We start from the raw sequence: 16,820 nt of genomic DNA, 5'->3' as shown, positions 1-16,820 counted from the left end.
GTGAGATGGGGAAAGGGAGACTACCCATGCTTCCTATCTGAAATATTTCATCTTATATTTGGGGTAATAGATAAAATCACACCATTAAGACTGGTATACTCTTAATTTTTAAAAAGAACTAGATTCTACATTGTTCTTATCCAAATTTTTTTCTTTTTCCCCATGATGTAGTTTCTAAAGAACCAGTTATCTGCACTCCAGCATCCTTAGGTTTTGAAAAGTCAAAAGTCACCATTAATAACAAAGTCACTTTACTGAAAAAGGAGGCGCCTAAAGAAAAGCCAGGTTGGTATTTAATAATTAAAATATTTGGGGGGACTTCCCTAGTGGTGCAGTGGTTAAGAATCCGCCTGCCAATGCAGGGGACACGGGTTCAATCCCTGGTCCAGGAAGATCCCATATGCTGCGGAGCAACTAAGTCCGTGCACCGCAACTACTGAGCCTGCGCTCTAGAGCCCGTGAGCCACAACTACTGAGCCCGCGTGCTGTAACTACTGAAGCCTGCGCTCCTAGAGCCCGTGCTCTGCAACAAGAGAAGCTGCCACAATGAGAAGCCCGTGCACCACAACTAGAGGAAGCCTGTGTGCAGCAATGAAGACCCAACGCAGCCAAAAAATTTTTAACAAAAGAATAAAAAACAAATTTATTTATTTGGCTATTACAAATAAATAAATTAAATATTTTGTTAAAGTATCCTCAAATATTACATGCAACTGAAAACTCAAAAGTTTTCAGTTTTTCGTTTTGTTTTAGATTTTAAATATTTGTAAGTGTTTTGATTGTTTCGATTTGGGGTCATTTTTTTTAGTACTTGAGGAACCGTCATTTTGCAGTTGTTGATGTTGCTTCACAAGTGTTCACAGGGACACGTTTGTGTGTGTTGTGAACACTGCCCCCAGCTAATTTAATTTGAAAGCTTCCTTATAAGAGTGGGAACTTTCTCTGCCCAGCAGTATCCCTCCAGTAGGTTACACACACAATGGGCATGCGTTCAGTTTGGTGTTTTTGATCAACTCTTCTTCAGACAGTCTGTACTTTTATTACATTTCAGAAGCCTTAATCAAGAAGCGAAAAGCTCGTTCCATGCTTCCACTGAGTACAAGTCTGGACCACAGATCCAAAGAGGAGCTTCATCAGGACTGTTTGGTATTAGCCACTGCAAAACACTCCAGAGGTACAGAAATACACTTCCTTGGCCCATCCGTAGTCTTCTGGGAACTGACACATAAGAAGTGCTTGTTTATATGTTACATGAATGAGCCAACAAATGTCCAAAATTGTTGTATTTCTGCATCATCCCTCCCCCACGCCCCGCTGCCAGGTTCTGTCCGCGCTCTGACCGCTGTCAGCACTCTCCAGTGCCTTGGAGACATAATGCTCTGCTTTTCTATTATAAATCAAGTTGTTGACAGCCATATGGGTGCTGGAATTGGTATGATGGCTTCAATATCTCAGCGTGAATCAATTCCATCAACTGTTTTTCCCCAGTAAACAGCATGTACATGTAGAAAAGAAAATCATTTGCTCATTGGAAATAACCCTTAATACGGCAGTTCCTTTAAAAATTTTTGATGGAAGTTTTTGTTTATAGAAGGTTTTTTGGTTTCAGTTTTTCAAAGCCCTCACCTAATGTGTGTTATTTTGACATTTGAGCAACTTTTTTCATTTTAATTTTGAATTTTATGTGTTGAAAAGGGATGCACATGATAAAATGAAATTCAAACAGTATAAAACCTGAGCCTAACAAACCTGACAAACAAACCTAACAAACCCAACGAAGTATTTTCATATTTTGCTATCTTTGTAACCAGCAGGGGTCTCTGTTAGGGTAAACAAGGGCACAGGTCTCTTTTTCTCAGCATCTGAAATGGGTGTTACATACATTCGGAAGTAACTGGACAGAAAACAGTAACCTATTAAATGACGTCATCCGAATTTTTGTCTTTTTGAATTAGCAGAGCCAAAGGAGGATGTGTCTGCTGATCTTGAGCAAAGGTTTCACCTGGGGCTTTTCACAGACAGGGCTACCCTGTACAGAATGATTGAGGTTGAAGGTGAGACTAGTCCAATCAACACAATCCTGTCCATCTTTATGCTTCCCTAACGCTTTATACATACCTCTTTTACGGCTGCCATCCTGTGGTATGGTAATGGTTAGTTTTACATGTCAGCTAACTAGGTTTTGAGTTCCCCTATTTGCATGTTCACAAACACCCCTCACTCGCATCTGTCACAGGACCCTAAACATACAGTGTCCATTCTGAGTGTCTGAGTGCAAGTGATGGTGGGTGGGTGGGTGGGCAAGTGACTGAGTGGGTTTCAGGCCCCATTATGAACACTCTGGGAAGTGACTTACCCATGAGCCAGTGACTACATATTCTAGGAATTTATTCCTGTCGTTCATCCTGCCTTTCTTTTTCTAGAAGACAGTGCAGACAGATATTTCTGAAACATCTTCCAAATATTTCTCCTCCAAACAGGAAAAGGTCACTTGGAAAATGGCCACCCCGAATTATTTCACCAGCTCATGCTTTGGAAAGGAGATCTAAAAGGTGTTCTGCAGACTGCAGCAGAAAGAGGGGAGCTGACAGACAATCTTGTGGCTATGGCACCAGTCGGTATGTTCTTTTCAACAAAAGCCCTAGCATCTCTAGGATACATCCACTAAAGATAGACATTGTCTTGAAGGACAATTTGGCCATGTCTAATAATTAAATTTAAAATCCACATCCCTTTGACCCAGCAGTTCTAACTGTAGGAATTTAACTGCATCTACACATGCAAAATGGCAGATACATATGGACTGGGATTGCAGTGGTATCTGTAATAGCAAAAGGTCGCAAGAACCTCTATGTCCATCAGTGTAAGACTGGTTAAATCTTGTATGTCTATACAGTAGAAGCTCCTATAGATACCCAAAAAATGAGGCAGCTCTGTACATTCTGATACAGAACGGAGCTCCAAAATTTAGTAAGTGAAAAGAATCAAGGTATAGATGCACAACAGAATATTTAATACTGTCATTGATACTTATACATGTGTGGTTATATATTCATAGATTATTGCCAAAGGTTTCAAAAGAAACTAATAATAATGGTTGTCTCCAGGGAAAGGAATTTGGACAAGTTTGGGTAGTAGGGTGCCAGGATAACAAGGAAATTTTTTATGCCATGCCTCATTTTTTAGCTTTTTATTGAAGTATGCCAGAGAGAGAGAGATGGAAGTACACAGGTCACGAGTGTACTTGAATTTCACTAACTGAATACACCCTTGTAACTAGCACCCATATCAAGAAACATAACCAGTACCCTAGAAGCTTCTCTCATGCTCCCTTTCAGTCAGTCTGCATGCACCCCAACAAGGGTAAGCACTGTCTGACTTCCATACTCATGTACATTTGAATGTTGTACTATTTTTTATGTATTACATAATCAGAGAAACAATTTACATTTCAAAATGTAGGGATGGGGAGAGGTAGATGAAACAGATGATCAGATGAAACAACAGCTGAATTACTATCTAAATGTTCTGCTTAATGCAGTGACTGACAACAAGCATTTTCAACCCAAATGTACGTGCTTTTTTCCCTTAAATCTGCTGTTTTTGTTTGTTTGTTTGTTTGTTTTAAGCCGGTTACCATGTGTGGGTATGGGCCGTGGAAGCTTTTGCCAAACAACTGTGTTTTCAGGACCAGTATGTCAAGGCTGCCTCTCACCTACTTTCTATCCACAAAGTGTATGAAGCTGTGGAGCTGCTCAAGTCAAACCATTTCTACAGGTCTGTATGACCCAACAGTTGAAACCAGCAGTTGGATGTAATGTGAAATTAATCTACATAACAGTTCTGTTTCATGATAACCACCATAAAAAATTTATTGCAATTAAACATCTCAAATGCACACAAATGTATGTTCACTAGCTTAAACATCAGTGCACCCACCACCTATACTTAACAAATGTTAACTTTCAGCAATATTTGCTACTGATATTTTTTTTAATTTCTTTATTGTTAAAGTAATACAAACAAAGAAAAGAGCATGATACAAATGAACAGCTTAATGAATTACTAAGAGAGGAACTTTTTTAAGCCCCACCTGTGAAGTGAGAAGTATAACATTCCAGACTTAGTTGAATTGCCTTTCCCCAATTCTGTCCTCATCCCTTCTCTAGCAGTAACCACTCTTCTGAGACTGGTGTGAATCCTTTCTGTTCAAGTTATTATTCTTCCACTACAGTACATATTTAAGTACAGAAAACAAAAGCAACAAAATATTTCTTGTAGACAGCATACAGTTGGGTCTTGTTTTTTATCCAGTCTGATAGTCTCTGCCTTTTAATTGGAGTGTTTTAATGTAAATATTAGTGCAACTGATTTAAATCTACCATCTTGCTATTTCATTTCTTCTTTTCCTGCTTTCTTTCAGATTAGTTAAATATTTTTTTATCTCCAGTACTGGCATGTCAGCTCTATTTATTTTTTTTAATGGTTACTTTAGGGTTTATGATGAGCATTTTTAACTTATCAGTTTACCTTCAGATAATATTGTACCACTTCTTGCATACATCATACTTCTTTCTTTCTTCCTGTCCCTTCCACTATTGCTGTCATATATTTCACATACTATATACATGTTATAACCCCACATTACAGTATTAGAATTCTTGCTTTAAACAATTACCTTTAAGTTTTTTAACATTTTCTTATATTTGCCCATATATTTATTTCCAGCACTTTCCATTCTCTTATGTAGATCCAAGTTTCCAATTGCTGTTAATTCCTTCTTTCCCATGAAGAACTTCAACATTTTTTTTGTACTGTGGTCCTGCTGGTGACATATTCCATCAACTTTTGTTTGTCTATAAAAGTCTTTAATTTTGCCTCTATTTTAAAGGATCTTTCAGTGGGTGTAGAGTTCTAGATTGGAAGGTTCTGTCATTCTGTGCTTCATAGATATCATTCCATTTTTTCTTGGCTTGCATTGTTGACTTGACTACTGCATTTATTCTTATCTTTGTTATATAGGAACTATGTCTTTTTTCTCTGACTGTTTTTAGGACTTTCTCCACCACTGATTTTCAGCCATTTCATATGATGGCTTTGGTGAGACTTTCTTTTTATCCTATTTTGGTGTGTTGTCTTCCTTTAGAGAATGCTGGACTCTGTTTTGGCAAGCCGTAAAGTTACCTGCAGATCAACTTGATCTTTTCCTGGCTGTTTTAAGCTTTCTTAGGGCAAGTTCAGAGAAATCCATACTCTAGAATTAGTTTGCCCTCCTGCCTTCTGGTGTCTTTACCGAATGCCTTGTGTAAGTCAACAAATCAGAACTCAAATACTGGGTGGTCAAAACTCGTAGGTCTCCACACCCTGAGTGAGCCCTGGGAATTATTCAGCTTATCGTTCCCTGATTATTCTTTGTACAGCCTTAAGGACTTTCCTACATATGCACAGCTTTGTGTTCAAACCAGAGACTCAACAGGATCCCTAAGCACCGTTGTGGAGCTCTTTCTCTGGACAGCTTCTTCCTTCCTACTATCCTGCCCCACAAATTCCAATTGCTTCGTCTCCCCTCAGCCCTGACTGCTGAAGCTCTGCTGGGATTCCTTCTGGGAAAATGGTTTTAGGCAGAAAGCCAGGGCCATGACTGGGCTCACAACATTTGTTTCCTTCTCCCCGGGATGACAGTCCTGTGCTGCCTGGTGTCCAATGGCTGAAAACAGTTGCTTCATACCTATTTTCTCCAATGTTTTAATTTTGCAACAGGAAGATACGTCTGGTCCTATTTGTCCCTCCATCATGGCTGGAAGTAGAGGTCTCAAATTATGTACTTCTTAAATATTTCTGTGTCTAAATCACCTTAGTCTAAAACACTTTTATTCCAGCTATGACTTTATGTTGGCTACAACTCAGAAGTTGTATGTCATTTGGAAAATAGTAGTTCAGTCAGTTAACACAGATCCTCCAAATGTTAACACATCTCACTATAAAATATCAAAAAAAAAATCACATTCCTTACTTCATCAGAAAAGTCTTTAACTTTGGGGAAGCCGTCAAGCTCACAGTGGCAGGCACAAGTTTCCTAAAACTCTAATTTTCACCTGAAAGCTCAAATTTTATCATTGGCAACAGTACTGTTGGTTGTTTTCCGTGAAATGACAGGCTTACTTTGTTCATTTTTGAGAAAACATCTGCCAAATACTCAACACTAAATAACTATAGTTTGTTTGTTAGTCATTCTTTCAAGAAGTAATGAGATTCCTTCAAAATAAAAGCAACTAGTTCAGCTTGCAATTCGTTCATATAAGTTTTTCATAGAGAGAACCATTGTACTTTGGAATTCAGCAAAGAACACAAAATGTTCTTCCCATTTTGTCACACAGAATATTAACAGGATGTGCAGGATTTTGTGAAATTAATCATTTTTCCTTTTCAAGGAAATTTACCTTTTTTTTTTTTAACGACAAGGGCCACTAACTGGATTCTTGCTCCAGATGCCAGCAGTTTACCCACCATTGCTTTCACATAATCAGTACAAATGTCAACACACTGAGAAAAGGCAAATAACCTCTTGGCATTATTGTGAAAATAGTCTTGACCTCATGAACCCCCGAAAGAGCCTTTGTAACTCTGGGAATCCACAAACCACACTTTAAGAACTGCTGACATAGGTGAAGAATTGAGCACAGCACACAGTTCTAACTTGCCCTGTAATGCAGGGATACAGTTTTTTTATGGGAAGTTGGAACAAGACAGACAACACAAAGGGAATGGCTTATCCTACCTTGCAGCCCCTCCTAGGGCCTCTTTCAGATTGGCTAATTACCTATTCTTGCCTCTAGGGAGGCTATTGCAATTGCCAAGGCCCGGCTGCGCCCAGAGGACCCGATCCTGAAAGACCTGTACCTCAGCTGGGGAGCCATCCTAGAAAAAGACGGCCATTATGCCTTAGCAGCCAAATGGTAAGTCTGAGGGAAACAGGAGTGCACCCAAAGAAGAGCTTCTGAAAGAGCTGGACAAGGATGGAAGAAAGTTTAGAGGTGGGGGTGAAGTAACTAGCAAATTAAAAAGCATATATGTATTAAAGCCAGCTTCATAAGATTCATCAGGATCTACCTACTTGGTATTTATGTAAGTCACCATAACTTCAAGAAATCCAAGTCGTGGACTTGGAAATCACTCCTTTCTTTAGGGATGTCTTGTATCATTAAATATGGGAAATGGGAGGGAATGATTCCTTTGCTTGGGTTCAACTTAGCAACTGCTGAAGTTCCTCTATCTCCTTAACCTGTGTAATGCTGCCTCTTCAGCTTCCGCTGCACTGGCCTCAGCCTTCACAGGGACAGCCACAGGTAATGACACACCTGGGACCACAGGAAGGCACGCAAGGCAAAGTGGACAGAAAGAAATGATTCAACCCTCTGGGGAGCAGGAGTAGGCGATCTGTTTATGACACTTTGCTTGAGTTTTCTTTTGTATTTTAGCTATTTAGGAGCCACTTCAGCTTATGATGCAGCCAAAGTTTTGGCCAAAAAGGGGGATGTGGCATCACTTAGAACGGCTGCAGAGTTGGCTTCCATCGTAGGAGAGAATGAGTTGTCTGCTACCCTGGCTCTCAGATGTGCCCAAGAACTGCTTCTGGCCAGGAACTGGGTGGGAGCCCAGGAAGCCCTGCAGCTCCACGAAAGTCTGAAGGTTAGTCTGTTACTGCCTCTCCGGCTTTTAAGAGGGATGAGCCCCAAACCCTTTTCTAGTCAGATTCCAAGTGAATTACCCAGTTGCACAAGCTGTACCAATTTGGTAAGTATCCTTAGAAGTGTCCAGCAAGCCCTGGCCATACTATCCCATTTAAGTACTGTGGCTTGTCAGTTGCCACATTCAGAGTAAAAGATAATGTGGTTATTGACAGTAATTCCCACTGCTTAGCAGTCGAATAGCCTTTAGTCAGTTCAGCCCCTGTGTTTCTTCATTGATGTCACCAGCACAAAAATGAAGAGGAAGAGGGTCTGCTTTGAAGAAGATGGATTGGCTTTAACAGAAATCATGGTGCTCTGCCTGTAGCAGCCCTCTTCAGCTGTAAGCTGTAATTCTGCCTATATGAAACAGAGACCTTCCCAAGCTTAAGTGAGAAAATATTATAGGGATATACAAGGAATCTCATGGCAACTGAAAACCCAGCAAAAGTAGGGATTTTTTTTAGGCCTTTTCTCTGTGCTCTCTTCTCTTCCAGCTGATTCCCTCTGTTAAACCTACTTGGGTATAGCCCCTAACCACTCCCCCAGCTCTCACATCTACACGGCTTGTCCGCTCCAGCACCTTCTGCCCATGATGCTTTAACTTCTGTATGCCTTAATCTGAAGTTTGGGCAGAGAAAAGAACTAGATGAGTCCAGCCCATCTTTTCTCAAACTGGGCCCCAAGTCTTAAGTGGCTGGCCTGCATGTGGCTGAAATTTCAGTGAGCAGGGCTATAGCTGGGGTGTCATATTACAAATATGGTTGCTAAAAAAAAAAAAAAGTAATAAATATGGTTGCTTGAGCTCCAAGAGCTGTGGGTAAGAATCCCCCAAAAGGCATTTGGAAAAACTGTCTGTTAGATCACCTCTTTTCCCCCTCCCACAAGACTCACTGGGCTGGCAGCACATGGAGGGGAAGGCTGCTGCAAATGCAAAGGGGGGGAATCTGAGAGACTGGGGAGAGCTCTAGACAATGGAGCACTTCCCTGCATAACACCTCCTCTCCTTTGTTATTGGGTTCCAGGGCCAGAGATTGGTGTTTTGCCTTCTTGAGCTACTGTCCAAGCACCTGGAGGAAAAGCAGCTTTCAGAGGGCAAAAGCTCCTCCTCTTCTTACAATGCTTGGCCCGCAGGCAGCGAAAGGCCCTTTGTGGAGAGGGTGACTGCAGTATGGAAAAGCGCCTTCAGCCTCGACTCCCCAGAGCAGTACCAGGCAGCATTTCAGCAGCTGCAAGATATCAAGTACCCATCTGCTACAAGTAACACTCCCTCCAAACAGGTACCCCTTTCTGCATGAGCTTTTGATATTAATCACTCAGTAGGCTAAGACTTCTCTAATCCATGTCTAGTATAATAAGGAAACATGTAGAATGCCAGTTTGTATTTCAGAAAAGATTAAGCCAGGCCCAGGAAACCTGGAAAGATCCCTTCAGATTAATTAGAGCCCTTTATCTTTAAAGTTAGTCTTCGATCAGTATTCCCTTCTAAAAGAAAAAAAAAAAAGTCTAAAAACAAAGAAAAGCACAGAAACTAATATAATAATAAGTACCCATCAATTAGAATTAATTAACAGATGTTCACATTTTGTCATTTTTGCTTCATGGAGTCTTTTGGTTTTGTTTTGTATATTCTTTTGCTTTTGGTGAAAGAATCAAGTTGAAGTCCCTCATGTTCCCTTCCCCAGTGCCATTTCCCTGCCCTAGCTCACAAAAATTTCAGCCCCTGCATCAGACCACATGTGTTATTTTGTGGCTTCCTTATGTGATCATTGTTTATAAAATCTTAAATATACCTGTGCACGATGACACCCAGCAACCCCATTGCTTAGATATTTCACTAAAAGAAGTGAACCCAGGTGTCTACACAGTCTTGTACAGAAATGTTCATGGCAGCTTAGTTCATAATAGCCAAATAGAAACAACACAAATGTCCATGAGCTGGTGAATGGATATACAAACTGCAGTATATCCATATAGTGGAAAACTATACTATGCAACAATAAAAAGGAACAAATTACTAATGCAAAAAGAGTATCAGTAAATCTTGAAAGCATTATGGTAAGTCAAAGAATCAAGTCACAAAAGACTACATACTCTACTGTTCCATTCATATGAATTATAGAAAAGACAAAATTATACTGGCAAAAACTAGATCAGTGGTTGCCAGGGGATGGGGAGAGGGGAGTTGAATGCAAAGGGGCACAAAGGAGTATCTTACAATGAAAATGTTCTATGTCTTGATTTTGGTGGTAGTTACACCATATGTATGTGTGTGTGTATATATATATGTATACATATATATATATACACACACACATATTTATTTGTCAAAACTCATCAAATTGCACACTTAAAATTGATAAATCTTAATTACACTTCAGATTTTTTTTTAATTACAGCTTTTAATTCAAGAAACTCACTTTTTGTTTAATTTTTTAAATTTTGTTTTAATTTTAATTTTTTGTTTTAATTTGCATTTAGCAAATGTCAAGGCATTTTCTTAGCATGAACAGACTTTAACACCAGACAGTGTATGTTGCTGTACAACCAAATATGAAAGTTTCCAATGAGGAAGCAAAAATGGGTGGTGGAGATAGGAGGACCTTTCTTAAATGTGGACTGTATGTACTTCCCAAATGCAGTTAATAGGAACATTTCTGGTGTCATTCCCAGTGCCTGATGTGAGAGGATGTTTAACTGAGACTCTGGCTCCTCTCTGCAGCTCCTGCTTCACATTTGCCATGACCTGACCTTGGCAGTGCTAAGCCAGCAGGTGGCCTCCTGGGACGAAGCTGTGGAAGGACTGCTTCGGGCTGTGATCCGGAGCTACAACTCAGGAAACTTCACCATCATGCAGGAAGTGCACTCAGCCTTTCTTCCGGAGGGTAAAAGACCCCCAGCTCTGCTGGAGCACACCCACTAAAGGATGATATAACCACCGCCAGTGTTGTGGCACCAGGAGTACATAGGTTATTGAAAGACAGACATGGGCCAGTGTGTCATTTAGTAGAAAGTTTGAATTCTCTTACCCAACCTCCTTAAGAGGTAGCCAGAATGACTAAGCTGTCTTCCTTTACCTGGTCCTACCTACCTACCTCACTGCCTCCTATATACTTTCCTACACACAGCTCTAGAGAAATAGCAATGTGCTCACAAGTTATTAAGAATGGAGAAGACATTCCTTGAGCTGCACAATTAGTCACTAACCTAAAACACTGTGGTTTTTCAGAGACACAGTGGGATCTTACCCCCAGAGCCTTCAGTGGGACAGATGAAATACTTTTTCTATCATGCTTTAAATGGCCTGTAGCAATGAGGACACTGCCTTAGACCAAGAAATGTTTAGCTCTGGTTAGCTTCTGGTGGAAAGCATGTGGTCCCATGGATCACTGCTGTTCTGTTTCTTGGGATCTGATCTGCCTCTTGGGTGACAGGAAACAACATGCGGGCAGGAAGCCAGATTTCTGACAGATAAAGAAATGAACAACCCTAAATCCTCTTCTTCTCTCCTAGGCTGTGACCACCTAAGAGACAAACTGGGTGACCATCAGTCCCCCACCACACCAGCTTTCAAAAGTTTGGAGGCCTTTTTTATTTATGGACGTCTGTATGAATTCTGGTGGTCTCTCTCCGGGCCTTGCCCCGAATCCAGCGTCTGGGTAAGGGCTGCTCACAGAAGGACAACCTCTGTTGAGCAGAGCCAACAGCTTGACAATGTCAGCCCTGAAGAAACTGACCCCAAAGCTTCCCAGCCAGAGCCAAGCAGGACTCTAGAACTAGACCTGAGACTCACAGAAGAAGGTGAGCAAATGCTGAACGCCTGTAAGGAGCTCTTTTCAGAAAAGCATGCTGGTCTCCAAAATGCACAGAGAACCATTGCTGAAGTCCAAGAGACCTTGGCAGAAATGATCCGCCAACACCAGAAGAGTCAACTTTGTAAATCCACAGCAAATGGCCCTGATAAGAATGAACCTGAACAGGAAGCAGAGCAGTCCCTCTCTAGTCCTCAGAACCAGTGGTAAGTACTGATTCAATACAACATGGAACTAAAATACCCTGCTGGATTCTCACATACTACTTGATGAGATTGATCAGGTCACTTGGAAGCACCACAATGCAGTCATTAAGGCATAGGCTTTGAAGTCAGATGTGGGGTTCCAATCCTGGCCCTGTTCAGTGACCTCAGGCAGGAGTCTTAATGTCTCTGAGCTTTAGTTCCCTCATCCATAAATGGAGTACCAACTCCATCCTTGCTTGTTTTGAGAATTAAACAGAATCACAAATATTGTTAATAACAACAGTACAATAAAACCCTACTTTTGTGCAATAAATTCCTAAATAATCAATCATGTAAAATAGGGAGTTGCATTATTGCATCATTAATGAAAACCACTGATTTTCTTTTTTTTTTTTTTTTTTTTTTGGCCGTGCTACGCGCCTTATGGGATGTCGGTTCCCCAACCAGGGATTGAACGCGCACCCTCGGCAGTGAAAGCAGAGAGTCCTAACCACTGGACCGCCAGGGAATTCCCAAAACCATTGTTTTTCAATTGTTCAGTACTATCCCAAAAAATACACAAAAAGGGTAGTGTACAGAATTACACACTAAACTGTAAAAAATCCCAAATGATCAGATTGCTGCAGCATCCTAATCATTTCCATTGAAAATAAGGGCCAGGTAGATATAGATGATTATTAATCACTTTAGAGCCCTTTTGCATTATCACAGGGCACTTCGCTATGGGCGTTTGCAGTGATTAACAGTTGCTGATTAGTTGTTATGCCGAGTGCCTTTTACTTTGATTATGTCCCCCACAGCACAGGGCCTAAAATACAGTAACCAACACAGTCAATAAACTTACAGCTATTATTACTAAACTTTTAAAAATTAAAATTACATTTGTTGCTCTAAAAATACTACGAGTGAAATCTTGAGTCAGAGTTTTGAGTTACTTCTCTAGTGAGCTACCACACTCTAGGCAGCACTTTATGTTTGGTTTTAGTAACAAGAAAAACACAAAAAAAGTTCTCTAACCCAGCGGCTCTTAACCTTTGGATCAGAGGGCCCCTTTGAGAAGCTTAAGACACTCTTCCCAGAAAAATGTGCATCCATACACCCTGAGGGTAGGAACCCCGGCTCTGTGTAACCCATTCCCCAGAGAAATCCAGGCCCTTTGCATTTGGCTGCAGATTGAATCCCCTAAAGGTCCTTAATTTTCATTGGAGCTCTATGTCTAAGAAGTGGGGATTTGGAAAGTGGTGAGGAACAATACTGCATTTTGAAAATTTTATATCACATCACATTAAATTCCCTTCTCTTAGCCTTTGTATTTAAAGATAAGAGATAAAGACCCAGGTGACAAAGTAATTTTATTTACAGGATAATAGATTTAAAAGTTATGTGGGGCAAGACATATAACTTGTGCTTTTTTTATTATTATCACTAGTAAAGAAGAAAAAAATGAACCAGTTTCTTTGCCTGAATTAACCAAAAGGATTACAGAGGCCAATGAGAGAATAGCTAAGTTTCCTGAGAGTATTAAGGTAAGATTTATATAGCAGTTCATTTGGTAAAACATTACTTTTTATGTTATCAATTGACTACACCAAATTCTTTAACGTCATCTGAAATCTGTACACATTTGTATGTGCTTAAAAATTGAAGATCCAGTTGCCTTTGGTGAGCTAAAATGTTTTGTGAGAGTAGAATTATTGACACCACAAGCAATTTTATACCTTAGCCTTCAGAGAAATCTAACAAATTTTCTAATTACGAGGTAAAGTAAAACTACAGTTGGTACCATGTATTTGATCGCTTACAAATGGATAGGTATATTTGGATGTGGCCCTAGTAGTAACAGAAGCATCATGTTTTAAATTCATTTGAGTAGGGCTCTAGGAAAAGATTGTATCATTTGAGAGGGACATCTCAGTTTTGAGTTTCATCTCTCCTTAGAGTAACTGATGAAGTCTTAGGAGAGAAATGGCTCAACCGTGCCAGAGAAGTGTCATTAGATAAGACTTGAGACACTCATGCCTTCTGTGCAGGTGTTTGTGGCTTTTTTTTTGCAAATGCTTCCTTGTTTATCCCCGTGTCATCTTTCAGACCTGGCCCTTCCCAGATGTGCTGGAGTGCTGCCTCATCCTGCTTCACATCGGGTCCCAATATTCTGGCTTCGTGACCCAGGAAATGCAGCAACAGGCTCAAGAGCTCCTTGAGAAATACGGCAGCACTGAAGTTTACAAACGACACTACCAGACCCTGTGCATGTGAACTTTCAAGGACCTCTAAGAAACTGTGCCAAATTCAAAACATCCAACACCTTTCACCTCTGCATTTACACCTCACCAGAGATTCACTTTGATCCCTATATGTTTCTGCAGTGATCCAAATAATACAAGTGAGAGTCAAGTTTCAATCAACTCTACACTTAAACACAATGAAATCTGACTTTGGACTCAATTGTGGTTTCCTACTGGAGGAAAGATCATGAAAAGCCAGCAGTAGTTACTCAGAACTAACACCTGCAAAGTGATTGTTGATAATCTCTAAAGCCTTATGCAGGTTTCGCCCAAAGAGGAGAAACTTCTTTTTTAATCACCCAAAGTGTTACATTCTTAAACACAAGCTACCTTTATAAATGCTTTGCCTGACCATAAACATGTACACTCTTGTTGGAGGGTAGAGATTATGTCTTCCCTTTACTATTTTACCCCTAGCACTCACTTAAGAGTGTCTAGTGTCTAATAGGTACATAACGGAAACTTTCAACTGAATAAGTTGGGAAAATGAAAGAATGCTCATTAATAGCTTAGACTTAAAGGACTCTAAACTGAGCTCATTGATACCAGCACTGGCTGACAACGAAGGCTTGTGATTGGTAGTCGACCTTACTGCGTTAGCAGAACACAGGAATTCAAGAACATCTGGCAGTACAACAGCACCCCCCTCAGCCACGATTTCACTTTCCACAGTTTCAGTTACCCCCAGTCGACAGCAGTCCAAAAATATTGAATGGGAAATTCCAGAAATAGACAACTCACAAGTTTTAAACTGTGGCCATTCTGAGTAGCACGATGAAATCTCACGGCGGTCCCACTCCGTCCTACCCAGCACGACTCATCCCTTTGTCCAGCATACCCACGCTGTATACACTACCTGCCCGTTAGTATAGGAAAAACAGAGCATACATTATAGGGCTCAGTACTACCCATGGTTTCAGGCCTCTACTGTGGGTCTTGAAACATAACCCCCACAGATAAGGGGAGACTACTGTATATGGAGGGGCTGAATTACACCCATAGTTAGTATTCTCTTGGTTACTCTTCAGGACCATCCCTTTCTGAGGATGACCACTGACACAGCCCTACACACACTCACATATATACAAGGCAAAGTTCTTTACAGTTCTACTACACTTGTGCCCCTTCTTTAGCACCACTTTAATAAGCTGTTTCTTCTCTCTCCCATGCAATGAGCACACCCCTACTCAACACTCAGTTCCTCAGCCCTTCATCTCAACATTTCTCCTGACATGTCAGTAAGCCTGTTGTCAACTGCGGCAAAAATAAACACCTATTTTAATCCAAATTTGTTAAGGATATATGTGTAGGGCTCAGTCACCAGCATGCTAAAGCACCTTGGTTGAGAACCACTGACCTATGCTGCTTTACCACAAATCTTACGATAAGTATATCTCTTCCAATATGTGAACATCCCAGTCAAAATCCTAGATCTGCTCCTGTACCTGACTTACAGTCCCACATTTTTGGGCCAATAGAAAGGATTGGAAACAAAGTCCTGAACCAAGTCTAGGATATCAGACGTTCAATTTATCCAAAAGAAGTCCACTAATTAATAAGTGGATCTACTAATTAATTAATTAGTCCACTAATTAATAAGTGGATCTAATAAGTATATAATGGAGTAGCACCAGGAAGTAGAATTAAAACTGATTTCCTAGTAAGGCCCAATAATCAGCGAGGCAGATGAAGTAAAGAGACAATTCCGTTTACACAGCTGCTCATTAAAAGCTTCCTACGAAGTGAGACATTTTGTATGCAAGCCAACTTGTGGAAAATGGAGGCAAGAGTTAGGGAACAGACAAGATGCTTCCATGTCACTGACAGCAAACAACCGTCTTCTAAAGCCAGCAATTCAGAGCTTTGAAAGACCAAACCTTCATGCCAGTGGTTAAAAAGAAATCTTTATTTTACAAAATTAAAAACATAAATAATATTTACAAGCATCTTAAATACCAGCTTATAATACTTGACATTTTTGAATCATTTTAAATTGAGTTTTCCATAAGCTTTTAATATGTAAGACTATTCAACCACTTCAGTGAGTTACCAGTTTTCATTTCCACTATTCCAAAGGAGTTTTTGGTTTTTTGAAATTGTCCATACTGTAGTCATTCAGAAAAAATACAGTGTACTTTTTAAATGACTAGTTTAAAAAAAAAAAAAAAAATCACAGTCCTGAGCTTCCTACCCCAGTTGTGGGATATTACTCCAAGAGAACCCTATAAACCAAATTCCGTACTGTCCTGTTTACATGTAACCACTATAACTTTTTAAAGACTCACATTTCTGGTACTCACCACAATCCATCTCCCTAACTTCTCCTCAGTTTGCTGAAAAGGAGAGGCAGGGAAAACAGAGAAGAGAGGCAGCAGAATACAGATGACCATCTGAAATCACATTACTGAAAATGTAACAGACTTATGATCCAAAAACCTGCTCTTAGTAATTTCCTTCGGGATCAAATCCAAGGTATTTTATGAAATGAAAACTTAAAATGATTTCAAATGATGCACACGTGACAGCAAATCTCAGTGGCACAATGGAACACAGACTTAAAGAAAGTGGTTAATTTAATACCCATTCTGGAGTTCCTTGTGAATAAAGGGTAGACAGATTCAGTAGAATTTTGTTCTTAAGGAAAGTTTTCATGATTGGGTCTTCATATTTCAGCACTGAGTAATTCATTTCCACGGAATAATACATAAAGACCAACAAAGTGTGAGGAAAGCAAATGTCCTCGAGAAGGGTCAAGATAAACGAAAAGAAAGGAAGGAAAGGAAAGGCTCA

At 40.2% G+C, this 16,820-nt stretch overlaps 1 protein-coding gene across 4 annotated transcripts in view; it reads left to right on the top strand.

Moving 5' to 3' along the window:
- Positions 1–15,318, top strand: part of GEMIN5 (gem nuclear organelle associated protein 5) — a 41,963-nt gene extending 26,645 nt beyond the window's left edge. Inside the window, exons 17-28 of one of the 4 annotated variants that reach the window (XM_061189902.1) lie at positions 172–285; positions 1,052–1,174; positions 1,959–2,054; positions 2,481–2,618; positions 3,630–3,777; positions 6,837–6,956; positions 7,479–7,689; positions 8,753–9,007; positions 10,450–10,612; positions 11,241–11,745; positions 13,175–13,271; positions 13,834–15,318. In XM_061189902.1, the coding sequence (XP_061045885.1) occupies positions 172–285; positions 1,052–1,174; positions 1,959–2,054; positions 2,481–2,618; positions 3,630–3,777; positions 6,837–6,956; positions 7,479–7,689; positions 8,753–9,007; positions 10,450–10,612; positions 11,241–11,745; positions 13,175–13,271; positions 13,834–14,001 (2,138 nt within the window). In that variant the 3' untranslated portion in view covers positions 14,002–15,318. Of the gene's footprint in view, positions 1–171; positions 286–1,051; positions 1,175–1,955; positions 2,055–2,480; positions 2,619–3,629; positions 3,778–6,836; positions 6,957–7,478; positions 7,690–8,752; positions 9,008–10,449; positions 10,613–11,240; positions 11,751–13,174; positions 13,272–13,833 lie in introns of those variants that run through there. The other 3 variants (XM_061189901.1, XM_061189904.1, XM_061189903.1) reach the window with 3 other exon arrangements.
- Positions 15,319–16,820: the final 1,502 nt, after the last annotated feature.

Source organism: Eubalaena glacialis, chromosome 4 (assembly GCF_028564815.1).
Source record: "Eubalaena glacialis isolate mEubGla1 chromosome 4, mEubGla1.1.hap2.+ XY, whole genome shotgun sequence".
NCBI lineage: Eukaryota > Metazoa > Chordata > Mammalia > Artiodactyla > Balaenidae > Eubalaena > Eubalaena glacialis.
Note: the sequence above shows the minus strand (reverse complement) of the source record. Positions and strands in the feature narration are given on the sequence as shown.